The sequence below is a fragment of the Stegodyphus dumicola genome, chromosome 1 (assembly GCF_044657685.1).
Source record: "Stegodyphus dumicola isolate Sdum_Otavi_A_Nest chromosome 1, ASM4465768v1".
NCBI lineage: Eukaryota > Metazoa > Arthropoda > Arachnida > Araneae > Eresidae > Stegodyphus > Stegodyphus dumicola.
The window spans coordinates 296,113,062-296,137,648 of record NC_140768.1 but is presented as its reverse complement, the minus strand read 5'-3'; the positions used below and the strand labels follow the sequence as shown (position 1 = coordinate 296,137,648).

The 24,587-nt window shown below is 33.0% G+C and overlaps 1 protein-coding gene across 3 annotated transcripts in view; it reads left to right on the top strand.

Moving 5' to 3' along the window:
• Dap160 (dynamin associated protein 160) overlaps positions 1-24,587 on the top strand; it is a 178,486-nt gene that overhangs the window by 7,748 nt on the left and 146,151 nt on the right. For 2 of the 3 annotated variants that reach the window (XM_085808735.1, XM_085808736.1), the window contains exons 2-8: positions 4,604-4,785; positions 4,899-4,962; positions 15,902-16,086; positions 16,257-16,377; positions 20,817-20,990; positions 21,175-21,341; positions 22,330-22,407. In XM_085808735.1, the coding sequence (XP_085664861.1) occupies positions 4,683-4,785; positions 4,899-4,962; positions 15,902-16,086; positions 16,257-16,377; positions 20,817-20,990; positions 21,175-21,341; positions 22,330-22,407 (892 nt within the window). In that variant the 5' untranslated portion in view covers positions 4,604-4,682. Of the gene's footprint in view, positions 1-4,603; positions 4,786-4,892; positions 4,963-15,901; positions 16,087-16,256; positions 16,378-20,816; positions 20,991-21,174; positions 21,342-22,329; positions 22,408-24,587 lie in introns of those variants that run through there. The other variant, XM_085808737.1, reaches the window with a different exon arrangement.

The following is a 24,587-nucleotide window of genomic DNA, read 5'->3' as shown; positions in this document are numbered from 1 at the left end:
TAAATCTTTAAAAAAATGGAATTAACCTGAATTTCAAAATGTGAAAGGAGAATCAAATAAGTTTAATAAAAAAAGAGAGATTAATAAATATATTCCAAACTCGATTAATATCGAGGAGCTAAAATTTTGAGAGCTAATTTTCTAAAAACTACTTGTGCGATTTTTACAAAACTTGGTAGTTTGGCGTAATTTGAGTTGTAGAATCGAAATATGGAAGAAAATTGATATGTTATTTCAGAAAAAGTCCGCTTTTGTGTCAAAATACGTATATTAGAACAATGCTATACATAACTCTAATACATATCCTAAGTCGCGCTTTCGGGGCATGAAAAGCGCAAGTTGAATTTCAGCAATCGGCCCAGTAGAACGGGAGATATAGAACTGTCCCCCCCCTTTTTTTTTTTTTTTTGCACAGTGTTCCTGTTTTTCATCGTTTATCTAAAACTTTACTTGGTGCAATTGAAAAAAATGTCACCGATGGTAGGAAATGTTTTTTTGATTTCTGGATAGAATACAAAACAGAGGATTTGAAAGGAGCAGGATATGATAATCTCAATTGATATGAAATATGTTATGTTTTTCATGGTGCACATGTAATTGAAAAGTGTCGGTAATTTTCGCTCAGTATGAACTGAAATGTGTCATATCGGAGGCTAATTATCAAGATTATTTACAAACACAAATATGATATTTCAAAGAAGCTAATCCCTATCCTTTTTCATGAATAATTTCTCAAAGAATGATGGAACCTTCTCAATTTTGATCACATATGTCAGATTAGGTGGCATGACATACAATGAGAGACTGATTAACAAATTTCAAACTATATTACTGTTATTTATGTAATCCTCTCAAATGCCACATTACTGGTTTAATCCCAAAAGTTTTAAAAGAGATGCTCTTTATTTATTTTTTTTTTTCAATTTCTATTAAGGCCTTCATAAGTATATATATATATATACAGGGTTCGTACGATCCTTAAAAGTCCTTAAATTTTTCAAAAATGATTTTTGGTCCTTAAAAGTCCTTAATTTTGGTCAAAATGAATAAATGGTCCTTAATTTTGCTCAGTTGACATTTCTTATCATTTCTAATGATTGCCATTCTAAGTGTGAATTGCAATTTCTCATGAATAAGGAATTCCACGAAGGCATCCCTCTTTATAGGCAGATAGCCCTCGTGTGCTTTGCCATAATTAAATACACCAACGCCATGAATAAGGAATTAAAATTAGATGGCTCTTAATCAATCTGTTGGCGGATTTGCATTGCAAACGATAAAAAAACAATTAGCTACCCTAGGACGAAAGTATCGGGTGTCTGATTGGCTATTTACCCAATCTTTCGAAACAGGTGTTATCCATAAATTTAGGCAGATTGTGATGAAAGCATGAAGCTGGAAGTTCTTTAAGAGGTGAAAGTGATGATGAAGGTGCTCGAGGAAAAAAAAGGGGGGGTATTCTGAAAATATATGCTAAAATTAGAACAATCCCAACCTGGAAAGCCACAAACCCTCTGACGCCAATAGGAACGAGATGCCTGGAAAGTGCATTTTCAATAAACTGTGGCTTCATCAAACTGACTACAAAGACTGGATATTGATGGATGGCAATCCTTATAAAGCTAAATGTGGTCTTTGAAACAAATTGAAATTCTTAGAATGGGAGAGTCGGCACTGAAAATTCACATGAAAGCTAAGTTTTGTTTTATCATTTCAATTTGTTTTTACACGGTTTTGCTAATTTAATTTCTGTGTTTGTCAATTTCTTAATTTCTGTGTTTGTTTGTTTTATTTTGAATTAAGCCATAAATTAATTTTTGATCACCTTCTACGGAGTTTATTCTCTTTTGCACATATATGTATGGGATATCGGGATTATGAGTTTATTTCTGCAGAGGATCTGTTATCGATTTCGCAGGAAATCTGTTGGCTCCATTTTGATTTTAGGTCGCCAAGGGCAAATTCGGTAATGCTAGCCGAAAAAAGTGAAGTTCAGAAATGCGTTTTGAAGCTTCAATAGACAATTAGGAATTTGGTTTAATCCTATGCACAAGGTATCGTTGCATAAGGGATTTGGCTACTTTTGGCGACTTTATGATGAGCAGTAAACAGGACATATACGATGAGTAGTTAAACGGGTCATTTTGGTGTTGGCGATAATTTTCAAAACTGCGCCAAGGCTGCACCGTAAACTAGAATTTTACCAAGTATTTTTATAAAAGGAATACTGCTTTCAGAAGAATGTTATTGAATTTTAATATCGCATCAGTTATCCAAATAGTTGGTCGATATAAAATTTCATTGTGATAATGATTGAAATTATCTTTTGTTATTAAGCTAATTTCACCTATTTATAACTAGAAATTAAAATAAAAGCTAAATCCTGAATAAAAAGTCAGTGTTGAAATGATGAGGAAAAAATAAAAGAAACGGAAGATTAATAAATTAAAAGAAAATGACCAATAAGCGGAATGGTTGCTACACAGAGAAAATGTGTTTATGATATTTCCAATATAGCATTCGTATGGCAATTTTAGCGATGTAACGGAATCTCTGCAGGAATGCTTGCCTAGAATATTTTGTGGTGTCGCAATTTTGTATCGATATAGTACATGTTTTAGTTGTTAAAATATAATGCGTAAGAAAAATTCATACATTTTTGTTTAACAATAAAACCAATTATTGCAGAAATTTTATCTTTGCTCCATCGATAGATAAAGAAATAATGTTTTAATTAAAATTTTCTGCTGTGAAGTTCTGCTTTTACCGATGGTTGCAAAATGTCCCAGCAGTTGAAAGAACCATTGAAATATGGGATGACTTGCTACTATACATTAAAAAAGTTGAAATGGGGCAGTTTAAAAAAATTATTTAAATCCTTCTCAAATATTTTGGAGGCAACTAAAGATAAAACATTTCTTTTAAAATTTAATTTTTTCTTTCTCTGTCGAAAATATTATTGCCTTTCCTTGAATATTATCAAAGCGATAAACCACTTATTCCCTTTTTTTGCTGAAGATATCTTAAAACTAGTAAATGATTGCTTTTAGCACTTTAAAATTTTGAAACTAGAATATTCAAAAATAACTAAAGCAGGAAATCTTTATAAATTTAATTTTAATGATCCAAATTGTTATAATGATAAAAGTAAAGTTTATTTGGGATTCATTGCTGAGCAGTTAATGAATGATAAATGCCGCAAGAAGGACATTTCACAAGCTGCAAGTTTTGCATTGAAACAATAAGGTCAATAATGTGTCTTAACAATGGTACAGCACTTAATGGCTAAATGTCCAATAAATTATTCTCTTATTCGAAATGCATCTTGTATAGACCCACAATTGATGGCTAAAAGCCCAGAACAAAATGAAAATAGTTCTAACGGTATTAACGTGGAATAAACGTGTTTTGCAAGATAATTGTGATGAAATTCTACAATTTGGAGAAATTCTAGACAAAGTAGTTAAGACAACTTTACATGAATTTTCTACTTTTGATCCTCAAAATCTTTCTCTTGACACATTTCTCACTTCTTATTTTCATGATTTTCACTATTCAAAAGTATGGAAAATAGTGAAAATGATTCTTATCTTGTCACATGGACAGACCTCTGTGGAAAGGGGCTGCTCTGTAAATAAAGCAATTGAAATTGAAAATTTAAGTGACTCATCATACATTTTTCAACGCACAATATTTGATTACATAAAATTTTCTGGAGGCATTCTTAATATCGAAATTAATAAAGAAATGAGATCAGCAGCAGCTTCGATAGATGCTTTTAGATGAAGTCGAGACCAGCAAGAACATTGATTTGTTTATCAAAGCAAATGAACTTAGAAGAATAGTTAAAGAAAAGGAAATAGACATAAGTAAATTAGATGTTAAAATATCTGAAAAAATTTCAGATTTAAAAAAAGCATAAATGTTTTGTATCTTTTATTGTATAGTTTATTATTCTAGTATCTTTCAAAAAACCAAAGAAATAAATTGTATGTTTACAAATCTGTTATTTTAATCTGCAAAATATTCTTACATTGCAATTATAATAGTAGTTGACTGTGTTTAAATAAATATCAAATAAGTTAAATAATAATCATGTAAATCTCTAAAATATCTGTGGCTGTTATTAGTGTAAAATATACTTATACATGTTTTTCAAGAAATTATGTTCTTAATTTAATGTTATCTACTTCATAACTTGTAGGGAGTTAGTTTAATTTTCAAAATTGTTTTATGTTAAGTATTAAATTGAATTCTAATAGGTCCTTAATTTTTTCTTTGATGGTCCTTAAAAGTCCTTAATTTTCATGTAAGGAAATGTGTACGAACCCTGATATATATTTTTAAAGTATATTTTTTGTTTAGTAATAAAGGGGAGGTAGCATAAAATATTAAGATGTATTTATCTTAATTTATTTATTAATTATATTTAGCAGTCTCAGTTAACCTATATGTAGCAGTTTAAAATATTTAAATACTTTATCATATCTATAAAATTGAAAACTATTTTAAATAAAAATTAAAGGATATATGCATTTATTTATTTCAGTGTCTGTTAATTAATAAGGATATACTTCTAAATTTTCTAACATTTTCTTTTCAGTTGACAATATCTCTTCTTTCTGATTGGAAATAAGTCTATTTCCTTAAAGTTTTGTGTCATCAAATCAAAAAAACAAACCATGCATCCTGCATCTGCAGATTTGTGGAAAATACGCCCAGAAGCTAAAATGAAATATGATGAAAAGTTCTACCAATTAAAACCAGTGAATGGATATATTACAGGTGAAATTTTAAAATATTAAAACTTGCTCTTCTGTGCTATAATGTAATGTTTTCTTTGCATTACAGTGTTAATTACAGTAATCATTTATGCTCTGTTTTTCTTCCGTTTCCAGGAGAACAAGCAAAAAATTTATTCCTTATGTCAGGATTACCACCTCAAATTTTAGCCCATATTTGGTAATTATTCTGTTACATTTTGAAGCTTTTTTTATGACTTCTAACGTATGCAATGAATTTGAACTTCTCTAAATCTCAAATTTATGAACTGTGTATGCTTTTATAAAGTATCAAATAGGTCTAAAAATTTATGAGTTTCTTTTTATACTAATGAATTATTTACTTATTAATATTCATTTATAAACTTTTTGGATGACCCATATGAATTGGATACTTTCATGGTGGGGTAGGGAAGTTGTCTCACATCCATGTTACACATGAAAATGTCCATTTGGGAACTGAAACCCAGGCCAGCTACCAGCATTCAGCAATTGTACTGCTTGACTGGTGGTGGGCTCCATAAGAATTTGTGTTTGAGATTTTGTTAGATATACTTATGCCATGCTTGTTAACACGCGGAGAACAAAGCACAACCATGGGACCAAACACCTTGAAATGGAATACCACCACCACTCCATGCATTTACAGCAATTAAGCCTACTTTTACAAAAAATTCATATAAAACCAGCATTTTAATATAATGACCTCAATTTTTGAAGTTACATAATATACTAATTATTAAAATATATTGATATAAAGAGTATCACATTAACCACTTGCGCTTAAAAGACGTGCCACGCACCTCGAGATGCTTTTGTCTCAAACCGTGAGCGACGTGAACACCACGTCGATAGGCATTTATCGTAAAAATGAAAATAATGTGGTGCACACATCGCCTAACAACGAGATTGTTTATTTCTCAAGTTACTGCTCTGAATCGCAGACACGGAGCGGCATAAATGAGACACTTTACCGCTTGTTATATTGTAGTGCACGGCACCGCAACTGTGAAGTTTTGTTGTAGCACAAGTGGTTAATAGAATAAATGAAACATGCAAAATAATAAAATTATTTATAACTATAAGCATGAAAACAAATACTATACACATGAAAACAAAATTACAAATATGGTATGTAAAAGAAAATTAAGTAATAATTATCAGTAGATAATTAAATTCCAATTTAATAATTCTGTTGTATATGGAATAATTCAAAATGAGAATCGACACACAGGACAATGGCGGCTTTTTTTGCTGAGCAAGTAAGATACATCATGCATCGGGAGACCTGATATCTTTCCCCTTCTGTAATAATGCTTTAAAGTTACTTTTTAACTAACCAAAAATGTCTATGTTAATTTTTAAAATAAAATTTAAAAAAGGCAACTGGTATAAGTTTTTCCACAATGGAAGTTCGGTAACATTACACCCACATTGTCCTAAAAAAAAAAAGAAAAGAAAAGAAAACATTGAGCTGGATGCATTTCTCCACATTCTAACAACTAAAAACGCAAAGAATAAAAATGAAGACAACAAAAAAACAAAATTCCTAATGAAATAAACAAACATGCCGGTATCCCTTTAACTTAAAGAGCTGTGATTTCCAGTTTGTTTACACCGATAAATCTATCAAAACCAGAAGCGCAGAACAGAAACTGATGCTCATACATTAGCCACATGACTTAACTGATGTGAAAACCATTACCATTCATCATTTTATCTTTGCATTTGGATATTTTGAGGCATGACCAAACAACAAAAACATGATGGGGATAAATGAACTGAATGAACTGTACGAGCCAAAAAAGGCAATTTTTTATACACATTCTCCTTCTTTCTTCCTTTTCTTTTTTAATGTTTTCTCTTTCCCCTAACTGGTCTGAGCTATATTACAGGTCAACCTAAGTTGAGAACACTGGATATAGTAAGAAAGTGTATGTGTCCACTGTAGAATATTGTTCTACCATTTCCAAAACTAATAGTGTAATAATTACTCTGGGAAATATGAATACTGTTGAACAAAGAGAACGGAAGGAAAAAAATGTGTGAAATGATAGATTACGTTGCGTCCAGCTTTTTGTTTAAAAAATTGCTAAATCCTGTCAATCATTCGATGACCAGCAAAAAGACATTCCTTTTTTTTGGCATTATTGGCGAAACTGCAAATTCCAGCAATCCCAACCTCTCCCCACTCTTGATGAGAAAAGCAATTACAGCATTTATTCACTGACTGGGAAGAGAAAAAAAGCAGTTGTTATGGTATGTGCTTCACCTTCGACATACATGTATAATTTTCACCCTCAGCTGGAAAACGTCATAAACCTGAAAAAATAGTTCGACTAAGATTATCGTAATGAATGTTTTTCTCAAATTACCGGAACATTTTCCTAATTAATATGATAACGAAATTGTTACTTGTTGTAATCTTAGTGGGATTTAATACCTCAATTCGCTGCATACTACCAGTGTTTCATGGCTTAAGCAACTCTATCATTAATACGCTTGATTTGCAAATGATTCCATCTAAGGAAAGGAATAGCCAAATTTTTGCATATGATATGCTTGTTATTTTTGTACTTCGAAGGAAATGTACGGTTTTTACATAGCTTATACAGTCCTACATGACAAAATATAATTTGCAGATTCTGGGAGAGCTGAATAAGTCTGCTTTTTATAAATTGAGAGATGTAACAGCAGTATATTTCCCTGTGAGAAGCAAAAGACACATTTTTAACGCCCCGTCGTGCATAGATGTTTCATTTGTCAAAGCATAAAAAAATATATGTTTTTTAAATACAAGCAAACAGTCGTTAATTAATACGGTAAATGTATTAAAAACTGTAAATGCACTTTGAACGCTTAAGAATTTAATTTTTTTTATACTTTTTCAATTCTTATGAACGTTTGCACTTTGTTATAACTAATATAAGACATTTCTAATGTTATAATTTTAATTGATTAGAGGTATCAGGTTCAATGTTTCTTCTAACCTTCTTCGGAAACATACAATGACCTGACTAGAACAGAGAGCTTACTAAAGCTATGTTCACTAATTGTAGTAAGTAGACAGGATACAAACGAAGGGTATACAAAACCCTTTATTTTTTCTTTATATACAATGACTTCCGTACTTCGGAATACAATGACCCTCCACTCGTCTAACTTAAAAGATATCAAAATAAAACTAAACTCTAATTTAACTTTAGAATAAGATTGGCCTTATAATAACAGGAAGCGTATGTAGCACAGAGACTGTGAACACTACAATACGTTTAATTTATCAAGAGGATTAAAACCTCTGGCCTGGAAGGCAAAGTAGCAACTGCGTAACTTCTAAGGTAAGCGGCCTGCTTCGAACTCACGGCTTCCTCTCTTCTGCTTGGCAAAAAGGCCACACTTAAATACTTGGCGTTCGCCAGACAACTTTGCATAAACTCCTTCACGCTTATAATTCTGGCCGGAAGTAGAAAATAAGAAGTGATAGTAAAGATTTAAAATAAAATAAACGTTAGTAAAACTTAAGATCCTTACATACTTCCCGCCAGAGTTAATTAGTTTGAAACTGAGGTCTAAAACGACCTTGTTGAAAACTTTTAGCTCTAGAAACTAACGCGAGGCCAAACTTTTACAATCATAACTTAGCTAGAAACTAGAAAATTTTAAAAGAAAGAAATTTGTTACAATAGCAGCTCCCGGAATATACAACAATCTTTTTTCTTTTTCATCTGTACTGCATCAAAACAGGAGCTTTATTCAATTCTGGTTCCTTCCAGAGATCTGGAAGGAAAACTAGTTTAATGAAATGTTACAGAATGACATTGCAAATAACATATAGAATATACTTTTCTTAACATTCTTATTTCATTCATGACTATTTTAATTATCTCTCCCCGTGCTCTCTGACATGTGTTGTAAAAACACCAAACACGAATGTGTTTCTGTCTATGTGTTCAACACTTCCTCCTACAATCAAAACACTAATGTGTTAAAATTCAACATACGAGACCTCTTAACACACCCTAATTTCAACTCTAGACCCTGAGGTACTATTCTGAAAGTGGCTAACTCTAAAGTGTAGCGTCAGAGAGCCTAACTACATCATTCAACCTTTAACACATATTCACCATGATTTAATCTTTACAGTCACACGAATAACAAATTTTTAACATTACTTTCACTTTTACCATATCACAGTATTTCTAAACATTCAAAATAACAGTTCATATGTATACAAGAACATATCAAGATGCCGTTAATTTTACACATTTGAAAACATACATTAGTAGTACATTGTTAACTTCTATTCTTTTCAAATCAACTGCCAATTCTTTCTACATTGAAATAATACTACATTTCAAAAAGTCTTTCAGACTAAAACTTCTTTCTTGTTAGAATGTTTTAAATAAAATTTATACAATAACTTTTTACAATATTTAAGTCTTTACACAACGCTATTATACATCAACTTTAGTTTTACGCGCGAGTAATTGAAAAACATAATAAGAAAATCGGTCACAACTCATTTCTCGCCCTTTTGGCGATAAAGGTAGACCTCGCATGAGGTAAAACTTCTTGAAATCTGCCACTTGCAGTAAGAATGAAAGATTAACTTAAGTTTGTAAAGTAACATAAAATTTTACTTATCTTTGTAATATTCAGACATCCTTTTCTGGGCCCAGTCTTTAAAGGTGCTGCAGACCGTAGCTTGGTTGATCCTCCTTCTTGTACGGGCTCGCCCTTCAGTGCTTTCCTCTGGAAGCTTCCGTTTTTCACCACTACGGCCACCCTTGAACATCTTCCTTCTGTCCTCTGCTTGTGGTCTTGGCCGTTTGAAGGCAGCTGGTCTTGGTGGAACCGGGAAACTTCTGTCGTGATCCTGCTTGGACCTCGTTGTTGGCCGTTCAAATTTTTCTTGTACTTTTTCCTCCGCCGCTGATGGCCCTTCCGCAGTTCGGCGACTTTTGCTGCGGAGAGTTCTGTCGGATGAGTCAATCTTCCGTTTCACAGCCGGGTTATAGTTGCCGTCCTTTCTCCCGGTCTTTTCCACATACGTCGTCCTTCTCCCTTCTTCATTCTGGGGGTGTTCGTGAACTGTTTTTTGGACGGTGGAACGGCTTCTTTTTCTTTGTACCTTCAATTTTTCCGCGGGGCAATTTTCTTTTCACTTGCTTCTGTCTCTCATTGGCTTGCCCTTGTACTTGTCGTTTTCCCACCTCTGGAACTTGTACCTGCTGTGTCTGCCGTACCGGATCCTGCAAAAGATCTGAAAAGATTTGCATTTTATTACGGTCATAGAATGGTTTTATCTGGTCAATGTTTGCGGAACAGGTTTCACCATTTCTTGCCTTTAACACTACAACAGCGTGAGTTATTTTTTCTATAACATATGGTCCTTCAAAGCGTGGAAAAAATTTGGCAGTTTTATCTTCTGGTGCTGAAGAAAGTGAATGCTTAATTTTTAGTACTTCATCCCCTACTTTATAAGTTACTCCCCGTCGTTTCAAGTCATAATACAATTTTTGTTTTCTTTGTGCTACTTCCGTATTCTTTTTTGCTTCTTTTATTAGTTTTTCTATATCACCCATTTTAAATTCTGGGGCTCTTTGTTGCACATAAAATAGTTTATCTAACGGTGTTATAACCTTTCTGCCTAGAAATAACTCAGCAGGAGTTTTGCCCGTTGTATCATGTTTTGCGGTCCTAAGGGCGAAAGCAAATTCATTAACATAGTTATCCCAGCTTTTATGAAAATTTTTAACATAACTACGGATAATTTTCACTATATTTCTGTTGACCCGTTCCGCTATATTTGATTGCGGCCGATACGGGACCATTTTTAAATGACGTATGCCCAGTTTTTGGCACATGTCTTCAAATATATTACTTACAAATTGAGGACCATTATCCGATATAACTTTTAGGGGCGCCCCGTATTTTAAAATATATTTATTTAAAATAGAATCGGTAACTAATTTCGCGGAGGCTCGTTTTAAGGGAACAATTTCGGTCCATTTACTAAAATGATCAACTATAACAAGGAGATAGCGACTTTTGTTTAACTGACTTTTTGGGAAAGGGCCCAATAAATCGATGCCGATTATTTCATTTGGAAATTCGGATTTAATACTATTTAGAAACTTGGCCGGGCGGAAATTAATATAATTAACGGCTTGACATGTTGGGCAGGACTGGACATACGCCCTTGTTAACTTTTGCAGTTCAGGAAAGTAGACTGCCTCGCGTACGCGTTGAGTAGTTTTTCGAATACCAGCATGAGAAGCTAAAGGGCTGTCATGGAGCTCTTGCAGGATATTTAATCTAAGACTAGCTGGGATAACTGGTCGAAATTCGTTGTTGGAATTCGTAGTTTTTGTATAAAATAATAGACCATCTATTAGTTCGTAATGGGCCGCCCTATTTCTTATCGCCACAATATCTTGGTGGCTAAAATTTTCAGGATCCTTCAAATACTCATAAATACTTCCAAACTCAGGATCCTTACCCAGTTCGGTTATTACAGTTTCTCGGGAATTTATTGTACACGCTGTCAGCATTGCAACTTTTACGGTATTACCCTGTTCGTCTAATTTAATTCGTGACAGGGCATCTGCTACGATATTTTCCTTTCCGGGGGTATGCTTGATTACCAGATTATATTCTTGCAGCTTGAGTGCCCATCTTATTAACCTTGGGGATAAATTTTTTCCAGAGTACAATCTAGTTACCGCCGCATGATCAGAATATACTGTTATCGGCGCCTTTCCAAAATAGACTCGGAACTTTTGCACTGCTAACAGAACTGCAAGTGCCTCTCTCTCGGTCGCGGAATAGTTTCTTTGTGTTTGATTTAAAGTTCGGCTAAAAAATGCCACGGGCTGCTGATTTTGCGAAAGTACCGCTCCTACCGCATAATCCGAAGCATCCGCTGAAATTTCTAAATTTTCATCCTTTTCAGGAAATTTCAACACAGGGGCTTGCATTAATGCTTGTTTTAATTTTTCGAAAGCACTATTGGCTTCGGCCGTCCACGAGAATCTTGCCTTTTTCCTTTTTAATTTTAACAATGGCTCAGCGATAGCCGCAAAATCTTTTATAAAGGACCTATAATATGAACAAAGTCCTAGAAAAGAAGAGAGCTTCTTTGCCGTGTTTGGAGTCGGATACTTTTGTACAGCGATTATTTTTGATTCATCTGTCTCGATCCCTTTTTGCGATATTTTGTAACCTAAATATTTTAATTCAGGGGCTGCAAATTTGCATTTTTCGACATTAACTTTTAGACCGGCCTCATTTAATAAAGAAAACACCTGTCTTAAATCCTGTACATGTTGGTCTAGATTATCACTAGTAATAATGATATCGTCTAAATAGATAAATGTGGACTTTCCGAGAACAGGTCTTAACACAATGTCCATGCATCGCTGAAATGTTGCTGGGGCGCCTGAAAGGCCAAACGGCATTCGCAAAAATGCATAAGTGCCAGACTTGGTTATAAAAGCAGTCTTAGGCACGTCCTCAGGCCTGATCCCTATTTGAAAATAACCATTCGTTAAGTCTAAAGTTGTCATAAATTTGGTTGATTTTATGTTCCTTAAAATTTCTTCTATAATCGGTAACGGATATACCGGATATTTCGTTATGGAATTTAATTTACGGTAATCAATAGCGAATCTCCACCTTTTTGGATGCTCCAAAGGATAATCATTATTTTTCTTACATAAAACCACCGGACTAGCATAACTACTTGAGATAGGCGTTACGATCTTTTTACGTAGCATATCGGTAATATGCCATTCTATAATTTTTTCCTTATTCTTATCATACCGGTATGGTTTTTGACGAACCGGCAATGCATCTCCGGTGTCAATACTATGGTTAGTAACCTGGGTAAATCCTGGAATATCACTAAATAAGGAAGCAAATTCACTTACCACTTGTCGGATTCTATCTTGCTCGTCATTAGGCAGGTGGTCGAGATTTAACCTTGGCGGTTCAACCTTTTCTACACGCACTGGTTTCATCGTCAGCTTAAGAGACGCTTCATTAAAATCCAGTGTAGCTTGTGCGTCTGAAAGAAAGTCTATTCCTAGTATTAAGTGTGCTTGCATATTCTTTACTATAAAAAACATCACCTTTACTTGTTCGTCCTTGATACGGATGTACAAAGGTACTTTACCTACGCACTTACATTGTTCTCCTTGCGCCGCTAATACTGTTGTATTATCCGCATTATATATGCGGTATTTGCGAAAATACTTTCTAAAAAAGACTTCTGCCACACAGGAACACTGCGCGCCGGTATCCAGGAGTGCGGTGGCCGGGATATTATTTACCAAGACTTCAATCTTCGGAAGAGTTAAATTTTTCACCATTACTGTATTTAACTTGTAGGAAGAGGGGTTTTCGTGGCCTTCGGATTTCCGCACCCTCTCGTCAGCAGAAATCCGTTTTAGTTTAAATTATTTTTCCTTTTGGTGCTTTCCTTCTTTCTCCACTGGCCTTGAGACTTTTTTCCTGGGTTGCTATTGAACTGTCGACGTTCGCCGGCTGTTTTTGAATGCTCGGGTTTCCTTGCCCACTGATTCGCTTTTTCTCCGTAGCCATGTGCTTGAGTTTGCTGTAGTCTTGGCGTACCAAATTGGTTTCGCTGTTGATATTGGCGTCTTCTTTCGACGTCCGCCGTTCTTCTACTTTCAAACTGGATTGCTAGCTCAAATAATTTTTCCAGTGTAGTCGGATTTCTCAATTCAATAAAGTCTTGCACTTGGGGTAGTAACCTCGGCAAAATCACTTGAATTATTTCAGGATCCGGACGGTTTCCATACAAGAGCTTGAAAACGTGAATTTTTCTTAAAATAAAACTCGAGATGTTTTCCATTCTTTGTTGATATATACTGAAAAGTTCTGTTTCTAATTTCGCACGATCCCTTACAACAGGGAAGGCTTTTAGTAGGGCAGTCTTGAAATTTTCGTAGGTATAGGTGGGACTTCCTGCTTGACCCAAGAGACTTCTGCCGATACATTTGAACCAGTTAAGCGCTTGGCCCCTCAAAGCACTGGTAGCTAAGGTAACTTTTTGAAACTCGTGCACGGGGTAGAGCATGAAGTGGTCATCCAATTTTTCCAAAAAACTGGTTACCTGTGAGTTTCCATTAAACGTTGCTTCTGGTTTCATCGAAGCGCGCATGGTCTGGACAATATACCCAAATCCTTCCAGGGCGGCAGCTGGCATTTCTGGATTCTGAGCTGTTTCTGCAGGCAGCACAGGTTCTTCTTGAAACTCGGCCATGGTTATTCTTCGTTGGGCGCCACTATCAGGTTCAATGTTTCTTCTAACCTTCTTCGGAAACATACAATGACCTGACTAGAACAGAGAGCTTACTAAAGCTATGTTCACTAATTGTAGTAAGTAGACAGGATACAGACGAAGGGTATACAAAACCCTTTATTTTTTCTTTATATACAATGACTTCCGTACTTCGGAATACAATGACCCTCCACTCGGGGTCTAACTTAAAAGATATCAAAATAAAACTAAACTCTAATTTAACTTTAGAATAAGATTGGCCTTATAATAACAGGAAGCGTATGTAGCACAGAGACTGTGAACACTACAATACGTTTAATTTATCAAGAGGATTAAAACCTCTGGCCTGGAAGGCAAAGTAGCAACTGCGTAACTTCTAAGGTAAGCGGCCTGCTTCGAACTCACGGCTTCCTCTCTTCTGCTTGGCAAAAAGGCCACACTTAAATACTTGGCGTTCGCCAGACAACTTTGCATAAACTCCTTCACGCTTATAATTCTGGCCGGAAGTAGAAAATAAGAAGTGATAGTAAAGATTTAAAATAAAATAAACGTTAGTAAAACTTAAGATCCTTACAGAGGAATTAATTGGTATATGATTAATCAATTGGTATAAGACCATTTGTTTCTTAATTTTTATATTTGTTTCACAATTTTAAAGTTTTAATATTTTTCTACTAGTTTGAAATTTTTAATGGTAAACTCTTTAGTCATTAGACTGCAATCTGAAGATCTTAGATTCCAGTCTTTTTATTCATTTTATCTTTTGTTTTAAACATTAATCAGAAAGATATAATAAAACTTACTGTAGGACGGTGATTATCTGGGCCTGACTGGAAGTGTATGTGTCTTAGGAAACAATTAATACAGAATATACTAAGATAATAGTGAAAAATTTCATATAAATTAAGGCAATGAATAACATGCCCTACATTTTGCACTACAATGAACTATCAATTTTAACTGCAGCTTCTCATTGTATAAAAAGACTGTTATTTAAGTACGCAAATCCAGCGTAATTAAATAACAGTTTAAATTGAATATTCGCGGGCAGTTTGCTGTATATGAATAACTTGGAAGAAGAGGGTGAAAGGTCCTTCTAGCCTTATATGTGTTCTCAGGTTAGCTTGTCCCGAAGTATAGTTCTGTCAAACCTCTTGTGACCCCCACCCACCCATGATTGGTCCCAGATAAGAAAATGTTAGCATTTGCAGCTCCACATGTAAAAATGAATCAACCTTGAATGAAATCCCTGACCTTGAAACACAAGACTTTGTGGTTTTGATAATTCCAAATAGGACATTTCTAGCATTCGCATTTCAATGTGCGAAAGTGAATTGACTTCGAACAAAATCACTAAACTTGAAACACAGTTTTGGGCTTTTGATTTTACAATTTTAAAAGTGATATGATTTTTGTAAGTGGTAGCATTGATTTTATTAAGTGGTTATTTTATAATCATATTGTATTCATTTGAATTAGTTCTTTGGGTTTTTATTTTATTAAGCAGTTAATTTTATAAAGCAGTGATTTTATTAAGCAGCACCCACTGTATGTGTAAGTTTTAATGTGCTGTATTAATAATTATTTGCTCATTTTTGAACAACTCTGTCACTGACCTGTTTTCTATATGTCTTTAGTAAGAATTTGACAAAGCAATTATTATGGTTCAATGAAGACATCTGAATAGAAGTTCATGTTTTGATTCATATATTTTTTAAATATTTTTTTTCTATCCAAGATAAACGTATGTTTGTTTGTTATTTTCAAAGTATGCTATTTTAATGTTATTTTAAATATTACTTTTGCTTGAAAGGGCTTTAGCGGACAGAGATGCAGATGGTAAAATGGATGCCAATGAATTTGCAATAGCCATGCATCTTATTGAGCTAAAACTGAAAGGAATTGAAGTTCCCAAAACACTTCCACCATCAATGATAGTGCCACCACCTGCAATCATACCTACTGTGCCAGCATTTCGACCTCCTGTTTCTCTTGGAGGTTTGAGTTCTATTTCTGTATTTTTCTCTTATTATTGTAAGCATTTTCAAAATAAAATTCTGATAAGGTACCAAAAGAATTTATATATAGTTACAATTCTTACATACATTTATATTCTTTTCTGTTCTTACTGCACACTTCTTATTAAGTTTAATTTTATTTCTTTACAGGGCCTATACCTATAGTTCCTCCAGCAACCCTTGCCAGTATGCCAGTGGGCTTTGTGCGACCTGCATCACCAGTTGACAAACCCCAAAGATCTTGTTCAGTTAGCAGCCAAGATTCCCCTACGTAATTGCAAATCATACATTTTCTTTCTGCACATGTTGAAAATGCTATTATCTGCATAATTAATTTTTGATTTTGTTGAAGTTATACAAATGTTGTTATTTCAGATTGGTCTGTATCAGCAGTACATGACTTAATTATTGAAATGCTTAAAGCAATTGTGGCTGTTTTAATACTGAAATTCAGAAGTTAGGCTTAATTCTCATCACTTTGCAGGTATTTTATGGTACATTCTCACTAAATATGAGACCTAACAATGTGAGGCTGTTTCATATTCTTCCATCTGAGACATCCATCTTGGGATGGGGGCTGCAATCACCGAACGACACTCTTGGGCTATCTTGTTTGAACTGGGAATCTGTACTGCAAAGCCTAACTTTGGAAAAAATTTGCGTAAATGAAATTTGGGGTCCACTTGTTCCAATTTTGTCACATTATGAGAGGTACACTCAGGTAGTTGTTAGAATTAATTTGAAAGCTTTATCATATTTTTCTTGCAATCTGAAGTATAAAAGACATTTCATTTATCAACATTCAAAATGTTTGCCTCAGTGCTAGCTAAACTATGAATAAAACCTCTAAAGTAATAGGCCATATATCCCCAAATCACCAAAAAAAAAAAAAAAAAAAGCGAATATTCAGAAATATCCAGAACTTCTTAATGTTTTTATATCAGCTAATGCAGTTAATAGTCAGCATTTTTTTTTATTTACTTTACTCAACCCACAATTTTGGCTTTGATTCTGAAACAAAATACCAAAAATAAAAAGTACTGCAATGGAATGCAGGTCAACATTCTCCACCATAACAGACATAAGGTTACATCTAGTAGTAGAAAAGATACTAATTAAATGTTCTATCTAAACATTCATACACCAGTACTGAGAGTAAGTTTAAACCGTTATTCATATTTGACACACCTGGCTGTGAGATAAAGTTGGCGGTCGATGCATATGTGACTCGACAGTTCCAAAATTATTAATGATTGCTGCTATCTTTAGGTTATAAAAAGCTTTAGGTATTATTTGTAGAATAATAAACTCAATAAAACAATTCAAGTGCTGGGCTTGTTGCACTTGCTGTTTGATGATCTCATTTGTACATTTCCCATTAAAGTTGCCAACAGTGTTATTCTCTTACTAAGTGCAAGTGTGAGAAGAACAAATATTGCGTTTGATTTCTGAATAGAGGGCCATAGTATTGCCTATTATTTACTATTTACTATTGGTTGATAAAAGTTTTGATTTGAACATAATTGTGTAAAATACTTCAGTTTCACTTTTGCAAGTAAATATGTACATCATGTGTTTATATCAAAGTCACATAGTAGCCATTAATTTTGAAATGATATAGTAGTTCTGAAAGATTTTTATAAACACGGGGTTTGTAGCGATCCTTATATATGCTTATAAGTCCTTATATTTGAAAATAAAATATAAAGGCCCTTATAGGTGCTTACTTTTTCTTTAAAGCCCTTATTTTTTGTTTTTAGTGCTTATTTTTTTGCTTTTAGTGCTTTTTTTTTTTTTTTTTTAATGAAGGCTCCGAAGCTAAATAAACAACTTTTCTTCCTAATATAGAATGTCAGATGGTGAATCATACTCCCGGAAATAGCTTTTCCCCCTTTCTCTGCATTAACATAACCTTTGGTGTGCACGAAGAGTACAGACAGGTGCCCGTCGTTCTATTGGTCAAAGAATTGCGAAAGCAGTAGAAAATTCCGGTACATCCGGCATTCTTTTCCGCCCACCCAAATACTAAACACGTTTGAATTTCTATCAAGATCTTAATAATTTGCATTCTCATTCCGCTTGGTCAGTTCATATTCGTGTTTATTATGATCATTATGCTTATATTATGAGCATATGTATAAATGTTTATAATAACATAGTTGCAGTAACTGCTGACGTTATAGTAAACTTCCAAAAATGGTTGTGTTTTAACACAGGTTAACTTTCTAAGGAATAATATTCGAAATGGCTTAAATAAAGGGAAAGTAATCGAATAGTCAAAATAATTTCATTTTTTTGGCCAATACATTATACAGTATAAAGAATGGGAGGTTCTCCCCTTTCTTCGCAAAATCTCGAATATTGAAACTGTTACAGTTCGCTGCAAAACAAGCAACGGACCTCTCCTTTTTTTTTTTGTCACTTTCCAATCTGGATTGAATAGGACTAAAAGTTCTGTGGTCTACCAACTCAAGTGAAGAATGATTCTATTCCGGAAATTTAACGCCGTCTGTTGAAAATTAGAATGAAAAACACCCCAGTTATTTAGTTCTTTATTCTCCCAATACCGGCAGCTGTTGATTCCGATTGCGTAATATCACGTAGGGAATATCACATAATATCACGTAGGGAAGAATTACAGCACACGTATTGTGATATTTTGCAGAGATAATTAATTTTGATGTTCTGTCCGAGATTTGTTTATGAACACTTAAAAGAGTTTTACTGTCCTTGCTAAGCAGAATATTTTTCAGTTCTGTTGGTTTATTTTTATATGATGCACATATCGAAATGTCAAAAGCACTTATTTAGCGGAAAAATCTAAAGAGCGGCTGCAGTCTACCCCCTCTGCTCCTCTTTTTCAAGTTATGCTCGACTGTCCGAATATTCGCCAATTTCCAAGTATGCGGGTTAGTTAAGCTTTTACTGTTAAAGGATGACTGCATGAAGCAAATTTCTGTCTTCTGTTTTCAGAAATGTTCCTCTTTTTTACTTAAATTACTTTGCTTGCAATATCTGTTAAGGGAAAACTGATATACAATGAAAATTTAGAAAATGTTCAGAATTTAGATTTAAATTATTTAAATATCAATATGAGTGGAAAAATAAAATTGTATTTATTATTAGGTTCCAAGCGAATACAATAACTATGCCTTATTATTATTTATTTTCTCTATTTTGAACTGAAATTTCATCATTAAATCTTGTAATATAGTTTAGTTCTGCATAGTTTTTTTTTTTCTCTTATTGTAAACTAGTTCTGTAAATTGAACTGTTATTTAAAATTAAAAAAAAAAAAAGTAATTATTTTCCATGGTTGAGGTAATGCTTATTCTCTCTTAATAAATAATGCATTTCTCATATTTTAAATTACAAGTCTAATTTTTAAATGTTATGCAGTTGTGTATAATGTAATTAGACAGGTGGTTATTTTTTTAACTAAAATATGGCTATGAACCCTGAAACAGTTTTCGGTTTTTTAAGATAGAAGGGGAAAATAATTAAATTAGAAAGGCTGTTTAAGGAGTTGTTATAAAATAATTAATATGTCTTATATGTGCATATAATATTAAAATATAGTTAGAGGTATTCATCAATTTGGGACTTTACATATATCATTATAACTTAATAACGCAATGGAGAAAATCTTCAGTTAGAATGCAGTGGGATCATCAAAATGCCAATTTTAAAGTGTTTCAAATGTATTTAAAACCATTTAATGCAATTATTATTAAGTATATTTCAACAAAGTTTCAAAATTGTTTCAAGTAAACAAAACAAAAAGTCCTTTTTGATCTGGTTTTAAATTATTAACCTAAAGGGGCAATTTGACCAGAAGGGCTTTTAATTTTGTTATCGTATTTTGTGTTATATACTGTAAAACGGCATTTTACTTTTCAAATTGTTGTCGCTAAGTATTAGAGCCTTGCATTATATTTTTTCAATGTATACATGTTTCTCGCATTATTAAAAAACAGTGATACATCAAATTTTGAATAACATAGTCCTCCACTCGAATATGGGCATCTGGAAGCCCAAATTTAGAATTTGTGTTATTATCTGTTTTATATTTTGTAAAACTTAAAATATGGCTATGAACGAATTTTTGATTAACAAACTCAACGATTTCAAAGAGAGCAATGGCAACACTGTAATGGGCGGGGGGGGGGGATTTATTTCCAGTGTGCAAAACTACGTAGTATCAGAAATTCTAAAGACATGCTCTTTTTAAATATTTTGTAATATTACTGTTGAATGAAATTTTAGGGTTTAAATGGAAGAACATGATATTTCATATTTTATTTGATTGTTTTTTTTTTTTTTTTTTTTTAGTTTTTGAGGAAAAGAAATTTTCATATCTTACAAATAATGTAAGCCTTGAATAATAAAAATGTATAAGCCTTGAAAGTGAGGATTTTTTGCAATAAATTTTATTTCATTATTCCAGTAATGTGAAGAGGTTTTCCTTCGTTCTGAACATTTGCTTTTGATACAGAAAGGTGTACAAATTTCTGTGAAACATTTTTTAGGGATGTTAATGCAACTGTGTTTACCATTTTTTTAAAAACATCAGTTGCGATTTCTGTTATAGACCTTTTGATTATGATCAGTGAATATAAGTTTTTAATGCTTAATTTTCAGTTCATGATTAACATTAAATGATATTATTTACCGAATAATTCAACTGTAGCTGAATGTTTGTATTTTCAGTGGCATGCCTGCTGCACCGTTAATAGAATGGGCAGTTAATCAGCCATCTAAATTAAAATATACTCAACTGTTTAATTCATATGATAGAACCAGGACTGGTTTTCTTACTGGTGCTCAAGCAAGGAATATTCTGGTTAATACTGGCTTAAGTCAACCCATTTTAGCTCAAATATGGTATGTTATTTTTATTTGTGAAAACTTTTTAATAATTTATAAAAATGCTTTGTGAAGGATCTTACTTGGCAGTATATATCATATTTTTATAAAATTTTATCATTAATATTCTGGTCATAGGTTGAGGCAGATATTTACTTATAAATAAGTTTTCTACTAATATTTTATTTTACATACTTAAAAGGTCTCTTTCTGATATTGATGGTGATGGAAGACTCTCATGTGAAGAATTTGTTCTTGCCATGCATTTAGCTGAAAGTGTAAAAGCAGGAGATGCCTTGCCTAGTGTTTTACCTGCTGATCTCATACCACCATCTCATCGGCGGAAGAGATCAACAAGCATTCAGTCTAGTAAGATTTAGTTATATGATTTATGCTTTTCCCCAGAATTACATCTTTGAATATAGAAAATTGGTATATTAAATGTATATATTTATATAAATAATGCGATGAAACTGCAGTGTTTGCATTTCCTGATCTCTGACTTTTATGATAAAGCATTTTTTTCTGTGTGAAAAGTGGAAATGATATAGGTTGTGAAATTATAAATCATGAAAAACTGTATTTTCATTTGAGGCAAATTTCAAACAAGAAACGGTATATGCCATTTTTGGTTTTAAATTAATTTTTTAGCTAAGAAAGGCTGTTGGTCTGGAAATGGTATTTTGCATTGAATCATTTAAATGCAATGTATCACTTTTCAGATTGTTGCCACCAAATGTTATTGCCCTGTATTATATTTAAGTAAACTAAATAATGAAGAATCTGCATGAATGTATGTATGTTGCCACCAAATGTTATTGCCCTGTATTATATTTAAGTAAACTAAATAATGAAGAATCTGCATGAATGTATGTATGATTCTTGCATTATGAAAAAACAATGATACCTAGACTCACAAACTTTGAATAACATAGTTTTCTATCCGATTTTTGATTGAAAAACTCAAAGTGAGCCATGGCAGCACTGTAGGGAATAAAACATTTTATCTCCAGCACATAAGACCGTCTCTCAGAAATTCGAAAGATATGCTGTTTTTAAATATTTTAGCCAACATTCTCTCCAAACATGTATGTGTCTGTAAATGAGAAAAATGCCCATTTGGGTGTATTATCGCGCTTTTTTGTAATATAGCTTGTTCATGTTGAAAATAATAAACATTACATATTTATAGTATATTACATATGTATAATTATAATAGTTTTCTAGCTTAATGGTTTTCCAGTATTCATCATTTATATAGTGCATCCCATTGAAAAATACTAGATCAAGATTCCATTGTACTATCTGTTATAAACAGCTGTCATGATATATAACATATGATGTGTTTTCTTATTAGCTGGATCTGTATCTAGTCACGGTCTTGGTGAAATCAATTTACTTGGAGATTTCAAAGATGACAAATTACTTCAACAAAGTAAATATTTTTTATACTAGTTGTTTTAAGTTTTACATGGAGCTGTGTATTTTTCCTTGAAATTCTTGTTATAATCTTTCATGTATCAATGTTGTATAATCTATTTAAGTGGAAATTAATGTATTAAAAAATACAGGAAAAATAGGAATTTAAGCTTTTGCATTATAACATGTTGCAGAGATATTAGGTATTTTTTTGAAGCAGGCAGGATGAAAAATATGCAATGCCTTCGCCGGGAATCAAACCACGGACCTCTGAAATACCGGCTCGGTGTGCTGACCACTACACCATGAAGGCTTGCTAGGAAGGTGGGAGAAATACCTTATATACTCCCCCTTTTAAAGAGCAACTGGGATTTTTTAGGGATCGAATTGCCAAATCCTGAGTGTGGAGAATCCTCATCCAACACCCTTTTAGTTCGGCCGCCACTGTAGAGACATTAGGATTTTAAAGCAAGAGAGATGAAAAATTAGCAGCCGCCTTCGATGGGAATTGAACCACGAACCTCTAAAATACCGGCTCAGTGTGCTGACCACTACACCACGAAGGCTCGCTAGGAAGGCTGAAGAAATACCTTATAATTTAATCATTCTACTTTTTTTTACACATACTTTTGCTGCATATCTTTCAATTAATTCTCTTCCCTATGTTGTAAAATATGTAATTTTAGATCTAAATTCTTAAAAAATGCACAGCATTCTTTGCTAATGGTGTTCATTAATCATATTAGGAATGCTGTAATGTTTTATATCTTGAGGAAATTTTTTTAATCTTTCATTAATTATGAATTATCCCTTGATTAAGTGTTTATTTTCTTACAAAGTTAATCAGTAAATTTTTTTGATTAGTAAATCATTTCCTTGAAACTTTCCATTTTTGTAAGCTATTTACTACTTTTCTGCTAGTCACCAAATGTTCACCAAAGCACTAAATTTGGTAACCTATATGTATCGCATCATGAATAGCTGTGCAGCGTCATTGTTAATAAGCTGGAAGAATTAATACCAGTTCAAGAATTTATTATCCTAGATTTTTCAGTTTTTTAAGTGGATGAATTTGCAGCTGGTGAGTATGAACAAAAACCAGCACAGAACACATATTGGCACATTTGACAGTGCCATACATCTGAGAGCGTATATAAGGGTAGTACTAAAATTGATTTAGAATTAATGTTATTAAACATTCATAACAAACATTCAAACAAGACACTTTTTTGTGAATGTGAGAAGCTTCAAGGAAATTGAACCTTTTTTGTTTGAACATAGATATTTGCATTGAATATGCAATTATTTTGAAGTGGTTTTTCTGAAAACTTGCTCGTTCTTTCTATTTCCTTCTTTTCAAAATATTTCTTTTCAGTTTTGAGAAAGGAATATTCAGTTTTTCTGACAGTTATGTATCCATAATTTTTTTATTCTTGACAAATTCTCATTAAAACTGTAGTTAGGTCATTCAGAATGTTCTATTCAAATACTATAATAAAGCTAGAATGATGTATAACAGAAATTAAGCAAACAAAACAAAAAAGAAACAGTTTTTCACAGACGCTTGAGTATTTCACATTCAATTAATTCAGTTCTCACTTCGCAAGAAGGCAAAAACACATAAAAACTCAAAATATCTGTGTTAAAAATTAAGAAGTAAATCTTAAACACTTATTTCCTCAAAAAAATTCCAGAAAGGATTAAGCACGATTTAATTCGCAATAATAAATGAAGGCGTTATCTTTGTTGTTGCGAAGCTACGTTTCTCTAGATTGGCAACAAATCCATTACTCTGCTGTTTCAAATGTAAACAAGCAATGGCCGCCATCAAAAAAATTATTAGGCTTAGCGGCACTTAAACAGCTTTAAAATTGTTGATAATTCTAAAAATATTACATACAGATTTACTAAAGGCATAAAAACCTTAACCGGAAGATAAGAACAACATAATTCAATCATTTTTAAAGCAAAAAATGTACAATTTACAAACATATAAGAGTAAAGAAACTGTGATCACTGAGCCGGGTAACAGAGTGGATATATATATAAATATATTTATATACGTTTGGCGCGGTCGATTGCAACCAAAATACGAGGTGCACATCTTCATGTTATAGTAGTCATATATGCAAAAATTTCAACGTTCTGAGGCTACTCGTTTTTGAGTTATGCGAGATACGTACATACGTTCATAAA